The sequence below is a fragment of the Notolepis coatsorum genome, assembly GCF_963971535.1.
Source record: "Notolepis coatsorum genome assembly, chromosome: 7".
NCBI lineage: Eukaryota > Metazoa > Chordata > Actinopteri > Aulopiformes > Paralepididae > Notolepis > Notolepis coatsorum.
Window position 1 is genome coordinate 90989531 of NC_140171.1, and position 14211 is coordinate 91003741.

General features: G+C 50.1%; 1 protein-coding gene across 1 annotated transcript in view; it reads right to left on the reverse strand.

The window, feature by feature from the left end:
- Nucleotides 1-14211, reverse strand: part of LOC311231695 (solute carrier family 22 member 7-like) — a gene marked incomplete at both ends in the record, with an annotated part of 141567 nt that overhangs the window by 82396 nt on the left and 44960 nt on the right. Inside the window, 2 exons of the mRNA XM_084318323.1 lie at nt 2922-3030; nt 3720-3934. Coding sequence (XP_084174449.1) covers nt 2922-3030; nt 3720-3934 — 324 coding nt within the window. The remainder of the gene's footprint in view (nt 1-2921; nt 3031-3719; nt 3935-14211) is intronic.

Here is a 14211-nt window from a genome sequence, read left to right on the forward strand (position 1 = left end):
ACAGCTCCGGAGTAGAAGGACTGGAGTATCTTCCCAGATACTCTGAACTTCCTTAACTGTCTCAGGTGGTAGAGGCGCTGCTTCGCCTTTTTTACGACTGTGTCTATGTGTGTTGACCATGTCAGATCCTCTGAGATGTGGACCCCCAGGTACTTAAAGCTGCTCACCCTGTCCACGGTAGCCCCGTTTATCCTCAGTGGTGTGTGTGTCTCCTGCTGTCCTCTCCTATAATCCACGATCAGCTCCTTGGTTTTACCAATGTTCAGGAGCAGGCTGTTGTCCTGGCACCAGCGTTCCAGTACCTCAACCTCCTCCCGGTAGGCCTTCTCATCGTTGTCCGAGATCAGCCCCACCACCACCGTGTCGTCTGCAAACTTCACTATGGAGTTGGAGCTGAACTTGGCCACACAATCGTGTGTGTAGAGTGAGTACAGCAGGGGGCTCAGAACACAGCCCTGGGGGGACCCGATGCTCAGGGTGATGGTGTTGGAGGTCTGACCCCCCACCCTGACCGCCTGGGGTCTTTCACTCAGAAAGTCCAGTACCCAGGCGCTCAGAGCGGAGCTCAGACCCAGCTCGATCAGCTTGTCCACCAGTCTGGTGGGGACTATGGTGTTGAACGCTGAGCTGTAGTCAATGAACAACAGTCTCACATAGCCCCCCTTCTGGCGGTCAAGGTGAGAGAGGGTGCTGTGCAGTACCTGGGAGACCGGGTCGTCAGTGGACCTGTTTGTCCTGTATGCAAATTGCATAGGGTCCATATCACTGGGGAGGGAGGCACAAATGTGATCCTTGACCAGCCTCTCGAAACATTTCATGACCACAGAGGTGAGTCCCACCGGTCTGTAGTCATTGAGACATGTTGGGGAGGGTTTCTTCGGTACAGGGATGATGGTAGACATCTTGAAGCAGGCAGGGACCACTGACTCCGCCAGGGATTGATTAAATATGGCGGTGAACACAGGGGCTAGCTGGTTGGCACAGGACTTAAGTATGCGTCCTGTTATACCATCTGGGCCAGCCGCTTTCCTGGTGTTCACCTGCATAAATGCTCTTCTCACACTGTGTTCCGACAACGAGAGAGCGTCCCCGCCCCCCCGCGGTTGTCCCCCCCCCTCCACAACAGCCGGCGCGCCAGTGACGTCACTGGCCGTTGAGCCAGCGGCGCCACCGTCTACACCAAACCGAGCGTAGAAAGAGTTGAGTTTGTCCGCGAGAGAGGCGTCGTCGCTCCCCATTGAGGGGGCGCTGACTTTGTAGTCAGTTATTGTCCTCAGTCGCCGCCATAAGCCTCTTGTGTCGTTTTGTGCCATTTGTGTCTCCAGTTTATCAGCATATGTCCGTTTTGCAAGTTTTACAGCCTTGCGCAGAGTATAGACTGAAGCCTTGTACTCCTCCATGTTTCCTGACTCTCTGCCCAGGTTGTAAGCAGTGGTGCGAGAGTTCAGAGCTGCTCTGATAGTACTGTCCACCCACGGTTTCTGGTTTGCGAAAACCCGCACCGTTTTCATGGGGACAATACTGTCAGCGATTGTTGTTATGAAGCTCACAACGGTGTCCGCGAACTCGCTGACGTCACTGGCGCTTCCTTGAAACATATTCCAATCCGTGTCTGCGAGCGCGTCCTGAAGCGTGGTGAAAGGGATAACCTGTCCCTCGTGAGTCCTTGAATTGATATGGTTAGTGGACCAGTCGACCAAAGGATTCGCAGAACGACAGAGTATTCCAAACAGAGCTTTTATCAGTTGGTCACACAGTGAAGAGAACTCTCCTGCAGCCCGCACAGGCTCATCCTCTCGCACCAGTAGAAGAGAGAAAGTACATCACACTACATGTCATTTATACAGAGGAGGAGGGGAGGGGTGTATGTGTGTATATGTATCCGTGTGTGTATGTATGGGTGTGTGTGGTGTGTGTGTGTGCTAGTCGGTGTGTGTGCTTGTTTCAGAAGGGGGGCTAATGGGTTCCAGATGGGTAGACCAGGAGAGACCCCTAGTCTTGAACAACATCTCCACAAATCACGGCCTTGACAGCTGGGTGGGGGAGATGTGTGCGCGTGAGTGTGTGTGCGTGTGCGCGTCAGAAGAGGAGTGTGCGTGAGGCGCGTGATCAGGATGTACAGGGAGCCCTGTGTGTGTTAATGGGTGTGTGTGGAAGGAGACAGCCACGAGGTCGGCAGGTCACGCCACATGCAGGGAGGGAGACACAGACAGAGAGCAGGGTGCAGCCTACAGCCTGCACAAGCACAGATATAAGATATCAGACATTTTACATCAAATTTTACTAGATCAATGAACTAAAAACCCATCAGTGGCCTCTGATTGGTCGGTCCATTTTTTTGTCTCACGTGACACGACGGCGTCACGTGATCTTTGTTTGTAAGCAGGAAATAACAAGATGGAGTCGTGATCGCTTGAGCTTGTAGACCCCGTCAATGGTGGAGCCGCTACAGCCTTGTAGCCGGCCCTGAACGGGGTGTAACAGTGGTCGAGTGTGTTTCCCCCTCTTGTGGAGCAGGCGATGTGCTGAAAAAAGGACGGCATAACTTTTTTCAAATTCGCCTGGTTGAAATCACCAGCTACGATCGTCGCCGCGTCTGGGTGTTTGATTTGGTGTTTATTGAGATGGTCGTGTAGTTCCACCAGCGCTTTGCCAGTGTTCGCTTGTGGAGGGATATATACGGCGGTCATATTACTGTACATTTTACTGTATATCTTTGGCTGTATATTTTAGAATTTATATACATATTTTAGAATGTATATCCCTGACTGTATTTTTATTCTTATTTGTGATTTTTAACTACCTAAATGTTTATTGTGAGCGATCTGTAGTGCTGAATTTCCCTTTGGATCAATACAGTACTTCTATTCTACCCACCCAGATGTAAGACAAACAAAGGACAAACAAGGTGTATTGACTACCTGAGAACAGTGGGATACAGCTCAGCTGTGTAGAGGAAAGCGGTGGTGAACGCGGCCTCAGAGAAACCTTTGCCCACCACTGCTATGCAGGTGCGAACCAGAGCGTAGTCTAGAGGGGGACACAACCAAGTTTAGAGTAATTGGACAGAACGATTTCATAAGATAAGATACGATAAGATAAGATAAGATAAGATATTCCTTTATTGATCCCCTTGGGGAAATTCAGGCATCTTAGCAGGATGGGGGATTGGGGGGGGGGGGTACAGGTGATAGTAGAAGACATGTCATAAAAATGATAGTCCAGTAGAAAAGTAAAAAAAAAAAAGAAGGCAGTGTAAAGAATTATATATAAGTATAAGAAAATATAATTAACTCTGAGTATACGCATAATGAGCAAGTAGGCAGTGTAAGTCAAGGTGCAGATGAGGGTCTGTATGCCCTATCAGTTATATTTGCATTACAATAAATATAGTTACAATAGACAATATGAAAGAGTGCATTTTGCAGTCAAGCATCAGGGAAGAAATGTCCTTCCATTTTTGGCATTTGCTTGTTTGGAGCGCGCCAATTACTTGCCCCTGGAAGTGCTCATCTGATCAACTTCACACTTGACACTGCACTCCCTTTGACCCACCGAGCGCAAAGTCAATCAGATGAACAGTTCTCGAGATATACGAAGACCGGCACGCACTAAAAAAAGAAATATATATATATAATTATATATATAATAAAAATATGTTTAGCAATCTAAGAAAACAAAGACACCAGCTAAGTGAATAAGAGGAGGTGTGATATCACCTGTGGGAATGGCAATGTTGAGAGCGATCAGGGCTCCAGTCGTGATGAGAGACCATGACTGGCACTTCCTCCGCCCAATCAGATCCAACGCAAAGTAGGTCCCAAATTTGGCAGGAACCTCAATGGCCCCATAAACAAACTGGGTGAGGTACATGTTGAGGCCAAAACCAGTGATGTTGAAGCTGATTCCATAATATATGAAGGGGACAGCAAACCTTGGGGATAGAATACATACACATTTATATAGCAGCTTTTATCCAAAGCGCTTTGCAATTTGTTCCTCACATTTTTACCCATTCACTCACACACCGATGGTGGAGGCAGCCATGCAAGGTGCCAACCTGCTCATCGGGAGCAATTAGGGGTTAAGTGTCTTGCTCAAGGACACTTCGACACACTGCCCGGGAGGAGCAGGAATCGAACCGGGAACCTCCGGATTACCAGACGGTGCTCTACCTCCTAAGCCACTGTCGCCCCCATTCTTTTTCTCCGCCTGATTTTCTGTACTTTTTCCTCCCATCCCAATTTAGTCATTGTGCCAATTCCCCCCCCCCACCTGGTCGTTGTGCGCATGTGCCCTCCACTGGTCGGTCTAGGGAGCCCTGAGGTCTACCACATGCTTCCTCCGACACATGCGGAGACAGCCAGTGGCTCTCTTTTCACCTGGCAGCGCGGACTCTCATTGGTGAAGTGTAACGCGTGGGAGGTCACGCTGCCTTCACCACTTCCTGTCTTTTGCTGTGCAGGCGCCCATACCTGACCTGTAGGAGTCGCTGTCCACAGCGCCAGATTACCACCCATCAACTTCCCTCCCGCTAACTCAGCCAAACGAGTTAGTATGACGGCTGGCCCAAGTCAGAGGCAATGCTGACACCTGGATTCGAGACCGGAGTCTCTCGCATTGGTGACGAGCGCAATCTCCGCTGCGCCACCCAGCCACCTCTGTCACCCCCATTTATGCAAAACATACAGACACACACTTGAGGCAGATGGTTAAACTCGTAAATTGTACTTATTTTTATCAAAATAAGTCTTTCTTACTTCCTCATATAAATCACAATGCAAGAATTCGGTCTCATTCTCTCAGGACACCCATAGGGGCTTCTGGGTAATATACAGTAGAGGTAAAAGCACTTGCCTATACCACCACAGAGACCTGGGATCCCAGTAGCGGTAATTCTGGCTTGGCTGTGATAACCTGTTTCTGCCCGATCTCGCTTATAATATGTAAATAAAGTGCTTATCGACAACAATATATTACTTGTACAATAAGTAAATAAATGACTTGTGGCTATAACATAACGTACATTATATACCTTTTTTCGTGTGGTCGATTAGTACTTACTGTAACGGCCAAAATGGACTTAATGTGCAGTGGATTTATGTGACCAGGGGGTGGCGCTTCTTTTATTTAAGCGTCAGGTACACCTGTAGGAGGAGGAGTTTTGACCCGGAAAAGGGCAATGGTTTTTGACCGCACGCACGACGCAGGTCTCAGGTTGAAATGTTTGTATTTAATTAGTTATTGTGTTCATTATTATTTATCAGTTTATGAAGACATCCTGTTTGACGGTGAGGGAAAATAAACACCATTTTCCCAGTAAAGCTGCCTGCACGTATCATTGGGACAAAGGACTGTTTTGGTATGAGACCAGCCCTCATGCATCAACGTGGACGTAGAACTTGACCTACTTCCACACGTAAGCACGGAATGTAGAACTAGCGTACACACAGGGAAGTCGGCATGCATCACACGTGCGTACGCAGGCTCCATGGTCCTCCGTGTTGATGAATACCACTTTGTTCTACCGTCAATGCTCGTGCATGATTATCCATATATGGTCATGAAAATGAGGAAACACCCCCCATGGGATGTGAAATAATGGACGGACCCGAGCGGAACCCTGAGAAACTCCACGAAGATTGTTCACTGCTGTCGAACCAAGAAGACACTATCGCGTATTGTGGGATTAATAAAAGGCGGACTCGTAAACGGTGATGTCAGATATCAACGGCTCCCTAAGACCATTGCTGCAATTCTGCCTGGACAGCTCAAAATACTAATAAAGACCGTTCGTTGACCACTGTTTGGCGTTGGTTGTGTGTCATTATAACCGTGCTGTAATATGAATGCCTTTATTAGTTGTGTTCGATTGGCTATATGATTTTTAGATGCATCTATTTTGTTGTCGGCTAATAAAGACCGCGCTGGAATATGACTGCCTTTTCCCGTGTTGTTTGATTAATACCCCAGGGATTAAAGTTCTCCTCAATTTTATTCCAAATCGTGATGGATCTCCCGTCAATTTTCTACCTGCTGCATATGATTTCTAGAGGCATACTACAATCTATTTTGATGTCAGTATTGGGTAGCCTATATAAACAATAATACGAGAGCATATACAAGAACAATGAATCTCACTGCATGTATGATAGCCTGCCTTTCAATACATGAACTTGAATTCCATCATGTTTGTGTGCGGGACTCACAAGGCTGTAGTCACAATGGGTGGTACCGGTGTACAGTAATAATAACAGTCCACACAATATCACGATCCATGCCATAGCCTATGTTCTATTAGGACATGATCTGTGACGACAAATGTTCTAGAATGTTTGATTAAGATATCATACTCTGACAGCATGCCTATGAGCAACAAAAACGCGAACTTGAATCCCATCATATACATAGTCTGTCCACTATAGTGTCATCAGGCATGCGTTGTTCATGGGACGGGGTCCCACGGTGTGGGACCTCACTCGCTATTTGCATATCAATAGCTCCGGTCGTCAGGTGTGTTAAATACGTTCTCAGACACATTCACACCTAACCTTGTTGTGAAGACGTGTTACATTCCATTCGTAGAGGCAATTAGGCACTGTCTTTAGTCTGTGCCCAAGCGAGGGGACATTAAATGCGCATTCGCGGGAGCGCGCGCATTCGCGGGAGCGCGCGCACGCGCAGGGAGCGCGCGTGCGCGTGGTGCGTGTCACCCCAGATGATTTCAATAACGCACCACTGAGTGTCATTGCAATGCGTTTTCTATTCTTTCTTATACCGTAAAAAGGGGGAAGAACACTATATTCATATGACTTGTATTCTGCTTACAGCTTCGAAGTTCCACTCGTTTCGTTTAACGTAAAGCCTTTTAAATATAATCAAAACGTTCCCGTGTTTCTGCGGTCTGCGCAGAATAATAACGAGTTGAGCTTTATGATTTATGATGAATTGAAAATGGGGGACCCTGATGTAAACAAGACGAAAGTTGGTCTGCATCCCCAATCAACAATTGTATGTACTGAGCTGTACTGTACCCATTCTGCAATCTGTTAATAAACTTTTCAATCAATCAATCAATCAAGCTACGCGGAGCGCAGTCAGTCAGTAGCCTACACCCCGTATATTCCGATAACGCTATATAAACCATGCTGCATTCATTCTGAGAGAAAGACCTATTATTCCAAATGCTATTTATAGGGTTTTGACCATAATTACACTACTGTTGCTATTTTACAATGAACTAATGAACTACGGTTCGTACAGAACTTGCCAGTGTTATTATGCACAGAAGCTCATTTCCTTGTTGTAATAATATATTCTAACACTGGGCGCTAGGTACGCCAGGTCTGAACTGTGCGTAGATGTAAGCACGAAGTCAAGTTCAAGTTCAAATTGATGAATCCCACTCTTTGCTTAGAAATGATCGTACGCACAGGGTAAGCACAGATCTGTGCGTAGAACACGTTGATGCATGAGGGCCCAGGAGTATAACGGCGCGTCAGCCAGTCTAACTACGGGATCAAAATTGCTCAGTAGCTCCGTATAAGACGGGAGCTCCTTTAATATTAGTCAAAAACCCAGCACCAGTTAGACTCTCGTTTTGAGACTGGGGAGGATTCGCTGCGTTTGGGACGTCGGGGAATCTCCACAGGAGGAAGACGAGGATTCTACTGTTTACTGCTGCATCGGGGAGCTGCCTGCAGTCGTTCGTGGACGAGGAGTACACCGGTGCTGACCCGAAGTTTGGCTGAGGATCAGTACTGGACCGCGAGCAGGGTGCGATCCAAGAGGGGAGCCCGGGGAGCTATAGCTCCCCTAGATCAGACATCAGCTCCCCTGGGGGTCTCTAAAGCTCCCCTGGGAGCTGTATCATCATCGTGTATAATAATAAACATATGCTATTTTGGATGTATGATTAATGATTTGCGTGTAGTGGCTACTTACTGGGACACAATTCACGGCATTCTAGCCTTTTGTGGTGTTTACTACATCTCCCATGACCCTTAGCGGGGGATGACGTAGTTAAAGAGAGACAGTGAAAGTTGAATGGGTGTTGTTTGTGCGACAGTAGAGTGCGTAATAAACTAGCGTTTTTGCATCGGAACACGACTCTGTCTACGCTATCATTACTGCATTCCTACATTTGTGACCCTTGGACGTATTTCGGAGATTATATCGAACATGTCAACTGAACAACAGAACGCAGATCGCAGAACTTTGAACGCAGTTTCACTCAAGCTGCGCAGAGTGCCAACGCTTGGTTCGCGCAAGCCAAAGCCCAATTCGCTCTCAGGAATATTACCGCGGATGCCACCAAGTACTACTATGTGGTAGCAGCCCTTACGAATTCAACGGCAGCGAGAGTGGTGAGTTTGCTGGAAAACCCACCTACACATGACAAATATGTGACTATAAAAACACGCTCCGAGTTTTTTTCCGCTGAGAGGCGCGCCGCGCACCCCCCCCCCCCCCCCCCCCCCCCCCGACGACGGGGCTCACCCAAAGATGATGCTATGGATCGCACACTGACCGCGAGTACTGGTCCGTGAGCGACAGCATGGTACCCAACGCAAGGAGGTATGTTTATAGCGCTATATAAATACATGGCCATGTAAATTGTGCGCGCACATAACTTGGGGTTGAGCATAAATCCATGGTCGCTGAAGTGGAATAACACTTTACTTTTACACGCGGACCTTTTTGTATTGACTTTGTTGCGCGACTCGTCAGCCATCTCGTTTACTCACTGACTATCTAATAACATGGAGACGCGCAAACCGGCGTCAAACGTTTCCATGGAGACCCCAGGGCGCTCCGCTGCTAGCGGTGACGTCACTGGGAAACGCGTCGTTAAAATGACTGCCAAGGCTGTTGCAGAACATTGTGGCAAACTGGAAGCCAGCAGAAAACGTAAATTTAACATGGCAGCCAAGATAAAAGATGCAATTCTTGGTTTCATGTTAAATAATGAGAGGGCAAAAGTAGAGAATGCTCTAACAGATTTGAGTCAGGTGTGTTATGAGGCGAAATGCATACATGACAATCTGTTGGGTTATACGTTACATGATGAAAAAGAAGAACAAGACACCTGGTTTAAAGCAAAAATGTTGTCAAACAATGAGTGTATTTCAAATGCAAAACTGTGGGTTTCAAATATTGAAGGTATAACGAATGTACATGATGAAAGTGATGGTAAAACAACTGAAGGTGATTTGCATTTAATTGATGATGGTATTGCTCCAAATGACAGTGTGTCAAACATTGTGAGTGTAACTGAGGGGTACAATTCCCTGACTGTATTAATAAGTATGGTATCATTAAACCACTACCGTCTTATGTACATTACTACTGGCCATACAGTACACGAGTATATGATGAGAACACCTCCACAATGATACGGTTCCACACAAATCTGGGTTAAGAATATTTATTAGCAGCAAAAGGTACATAATATACTTTACTTTCAATGCGCTTATAAGGCAAAGGAATGTGCGTAGGTAAATCAATAACGAATGTCCATTCTCATATTACGCAGGAGATAATAATACAACCTGAATATTAGGAATTATATCTATGGTACTCTGGGGAAGCAGCGGGAGATACTGGTAGGGGGTTCCCACCGGTGGTAAGCCAGCAGGGGGAGGAAATGTTCGAATGCAAAGTCTGGATCAGCGGGGACTCAATAAGCTCCTGCTATGGGAGGCGGTATATTACTCCCTGATCGGCAGACGAAAGCAGCAGCTGTAATCCCAGTATGCGTGCAGCACAGGTGAAAGCCGGCCAGCCTCTCCTTGAGACGGGCTCGAGTGATGTTCCTCACGTCACGGGTAAATCCCACAGTAGTGGGGTGTAGACGATTCTTATCCGCTCCAACAGCCTGGTCCAAAGCAATATAATAATAATAATCCAGCCGGAAAGGGGCTCTGCATTCACCGGTGTAGATTCTCCGGTGCGCGGTACTTCACATTAGCTAGGTTGAACTTGACGTTATTCCACTAAGCTCTGACACTTTACTATCCTATTCGCACGCGGCTATAAGTGCTCTATTTAGACGCACGGTTGCTCACTTCACTTGGTCGTTGACTCGTGATGAAGGCTTTACTAGTAAGGAACGAACGATACGTTGAACAAACGTATTAGGATAAGATGAGACTCTATTTTGGGGCAAAAACGGGCCCACTTCACAGCACGTGGTATCGTGGGTGAGGCTTCACTTGGGTAACTCAAACTACTTCTGTATTCACCTGCGCCATATTTATATGTTAGGCGAATAAACTAGTACCAGCCTTATTCCTGTCTCGTAGTCTTGGGCAGAACCGGGCATGTTGAGACAAGCCTTGACGGTGGCTTTGAACTCGACTCTGGGGGTATGGCAATGGCGCTGGTGGAACGCTATCCAATAAGAGAACGAAATATTATGGTCTGTACTAGGTTAAAGGGATATTCCGTGTATATGTACAAAGAATACACAAGGGATATCAAACGATATACAAATATTATGCAATATATATCAATCAGTAAATACATATATTCGGTTTAATCTGACCCTTTGTAACAGCCGCCTCCTAATTAGTCCCACCTAATTAGATAAGCAGAGACAGATTAACCGCACTGTCCACTACTCAATGTCCGTTGTGATGGTAGGGCAGTTCACAAAGTCAGGGGGTCATGGTCGTCATCAATAGTGTCGGGGAGCCTTGGCAACTCTATCAGCCTCGCCACGGGTCAGTTGTAGGTCCGCCCTTGGACGAGCAATTCTGCCGCTCTGACCTTTCCGTCGGCACCAGTGGTCACTTTGCTTACGCGGCCGGCCGGCCACGCAGCTCGGGGTAGTGACTGGTCTATGGTCATGACGACTGGACGGGATGAAGGGGGGCTTAGGAGGAAGCGGGCCTGAGACTGCTTTGATCTGTGCTTGGCTGTGCATCCTCCTCCTCCGTCTGTTTCTCTTGTTTGCTTTGTACCCCGTCTGAGGAGGGGCCGGTGCCGGCCGCCCCGTCAAGGAGTCGCTTGGGGTGCTGGGTTCGAGGTCAGCTACGTCTGAAGCGCAGCTGAGGGGGGTGGAGTTCCGAACTCCCTCTTGTGCCCACGGTTCTCTCACAGGCCTCTCGCTTAATGTCAATAGCCTCTCAACGGGCTGTACGAGGGAGTGGCCGGTGTCGCTCGCCTTTGTGTGTAGGCAGCGTGTAGACGTGGGTTGACTGTCAAGTCCGTAGAGGGGGCCCTGGAGCGTCCATCCCAGTCGGGTCTGAACCGCGACTGGGCATCCTTTGGGTCCGATGTGGGCCGCCTCAATTGGGAGAATGAGGTCCGCGTGGTCGGAGCCGATGAGCAGGGTCGGTGTGGCGCCGTCGATAAGCGGTATAGGTAGTTGACGTAGGTGCACATACTTGGCCATCAGCTGTGGGATGGGGTAGGTGTACTGAGACAGGCCTATGTCGTGGCTGGTGAAGACGTTGGTTATACTATACTGCTTCTCTGGCTGGTCCACCGCTGCTATCTTGAAGGAGACCTTTTCACCTTTTATGGTCTTCTGGTCCCTTCTGATGGTGCGTATGGTCATGGTATCTTTGACACCCCGCAGGCCCAACTGGGCTGCTGCGGAAGCGAGGAGGAGAGTCTTTTCAGACCCATCGTCCAGGACGGCGTAAGTGTCCAGGACCTTGTCCTCGTAGCTCAGGAGCACTCTGACCACTTTGAGGAGCACTCGGGGGGTCCCGCTATGCTGGTCAATGTGGAGCACTCCTGTTGGTCGGTTGCCTTGGATCTTCTGGTGGGCTCCGCACAGTGCTGTGCGGTAAGCGGCGCCCGCCTGGGCCGCCCCTGCGTGGTAAGCGGCGCCCGCCTGGGCCGCCTCACGCCACTGGTCAACTTGGACGGGGTTCAGTGTCTTATATTCGGCGCACTGTGCCAGCCAGTGTCCGCCGTCGCAGTAGGTACAGTAGGGAGCGGTCTGGTGGCTCTTCGGTACTGGTGCCACCGCCTCGGCATGGTACATTACCGCGACGGGCCCACTCTGTTGTCCTGGCTGACGCCTGTTGATGTCATGCAGGACCTCCAAGTGGGTGCCACCGCACCTGCTGCACTTCTTCTTCAAGCGGCACTCAGCTGCTAGGTGGCTGCGCGCGCAGCGGAAGCAGCGGCGGTGGTCCTTGATCCACTGACTCACCTCGTCCGTGGTCAGCTTCCCGAAAGTGTCACATTGGTACAGCCGATGTTCTCCCTCACAGTACTGGCACTCAATCTTCCACTGGTCCTCTTTCGTCGAGGGGGTGTTGTGGTTCTTGTGCTGCGGTACTGATTCGGCTTGGTGCATAACGGTCACCAACCGGCGGTTATCTGTTGATCCCCAAGGTCCGAGTCTTGGGCTTGGTCCACTCCATACGAACGTGTCGAGTCGTAGGCTACTGACCTCCCTGGCGAGGAACTCAGATAGGTCTAGGAGGGATGCCTCTGGACCGTTGGGGTCGCGGTGGTCTCTCTGCCGCCAAAAGCGCTCTTGTCGGGCGGGAGGGAGCTTCTCTAGTATCCTCTCTACATTAGAGTTAGCGTACAGTTCATAGATCCCTTTTTCCTTTTGGGACCCCAGCATCCCTACCAGGGACTGTACCTTGATAGAGAGGTCATCTAATGCTCTGTTGTCTCTGGCTGGGGGAGACGGTCAATGTCTCTTATCTCCTGTATCACATAGTCCCATATGCGTCCATAACGTTGGTCGAGGGCTACTAGAGCCGCGGTGTATGGGGTAGTAGAGCTGGAATATGCCAGCGCTATATTGTGCGCTCTGGGCACCTTCAGGTGCTTGAGTAGGATAGCATACTTGTACGGTTCATCTGGTACGTCGGACAGCATAGTCTCTAAGCACATTCGTAGCTCTGTGTACTGTGCTCTGTTCTCGTGTGTGAAGTCCGGGAACGTCGGTGTGCCAAGGTACGATGCCATGGATGACTGGCACATCGGTGAGCGTTGGGGGAGAGGCCTCCTGGGCAAGTCTCCCCGTGCGTGTCGTCTTGGGCTGGTGCTTGGTGGGTACCGAAGGTCGGGTACCCAGGTGCTGTTCCTCGGGGCTGGCGGTGCGTCAAACTCACCCGTGAGTTGAGTCGGGGGTTTGTAGCGTAGTGCCTCGGGGCTGACTTCTGGGCTGTACTGGGCCTTCTGGTCCAGAGTACGTTGCTGCTGGTCGGGGCTGTACTGGGCCTCCTGGTCCAGAGTACGTTGCTGCTGGTCGGCTTGACATTCCTCCTCTTCCTCCTCCTCTTCCTCTGCTAGGACCTGGAGTCTTCGGTTCAGTCTCTCGGCGTGGTCCGGTTCTTCCCGGTTGCTGGGTCTCGTATGGACCGGCCGGGGAGGGGGTTCGGAGACGTGGACAGGATCCTCCTGTTGGCGGGGTCCCGGGTCGCTTGGTCGGGTAGGGGAATGCGTCCTAGACCCTTGTCGTGACGATCTCCGGGAGCTCCGTGCGGAGAGAGGGGGTGTCGCCATGGCAACCAATTTGTCCATCAGCTGCGCCTGCAGCCGGTCGCGCTCTGCCTCGTGCTGGGCATGGGCTGCGTCGCGCGCTGCTTCGCGGTGGGCATTGGCGGCGTCGCGCTGTGCATTGGCGCTGGCCTGGGCGGCGTCGCGCTGTGCGTTGGCGGCGTCGCGCTGGGCATTGGCGCTGGCATGGGCGGCGTGGAGCTGTGCATTTGCGACGTCGCGCTGTGCATTGGCGGCGGCGTGCTGTGCATTGGCGCGGCTTCTTTCAATGTTCTCTTCCGTCTGAAGGCGTCTGGTCTCCAGTCTTATGCGGTTGTATTCACTCCTTTGTTGCGCCTGGAAGCGCTCTCGCTCGGTTGCAGAATGTTCACGCTCGCGTGTCTGTTGCGCTTGAAGTCGATCGCGTTCGGTGGAGGCTGCCAGGGTGGCGATGAGTGCCTGCGCCAGCATCTTGTCCGCTTCGCTGGGGGAAGACACACGTTGGAGATCTGTTCTCTGGGCGCGCCTCGAGGTCCGTCTCCTGGGCGCGCTTCTCTTCTGGTAGTGGGTCGGGTTCCGTCCCTGGAGCGCTTTCTTTATCCTGGAGCTCTCCGGGGACTGTCCCGTTGGCGTTGTCTGAGGGTAAAGTCATGTCATGTCCCTCCTGGTCCCCCCCGTGAGCTTGGTCAGTTACGTTAGAACCCACTAGGGTCTCTACTGGCGGGGTAGCCTGGTCGGTAGGGTTGGACATAATTT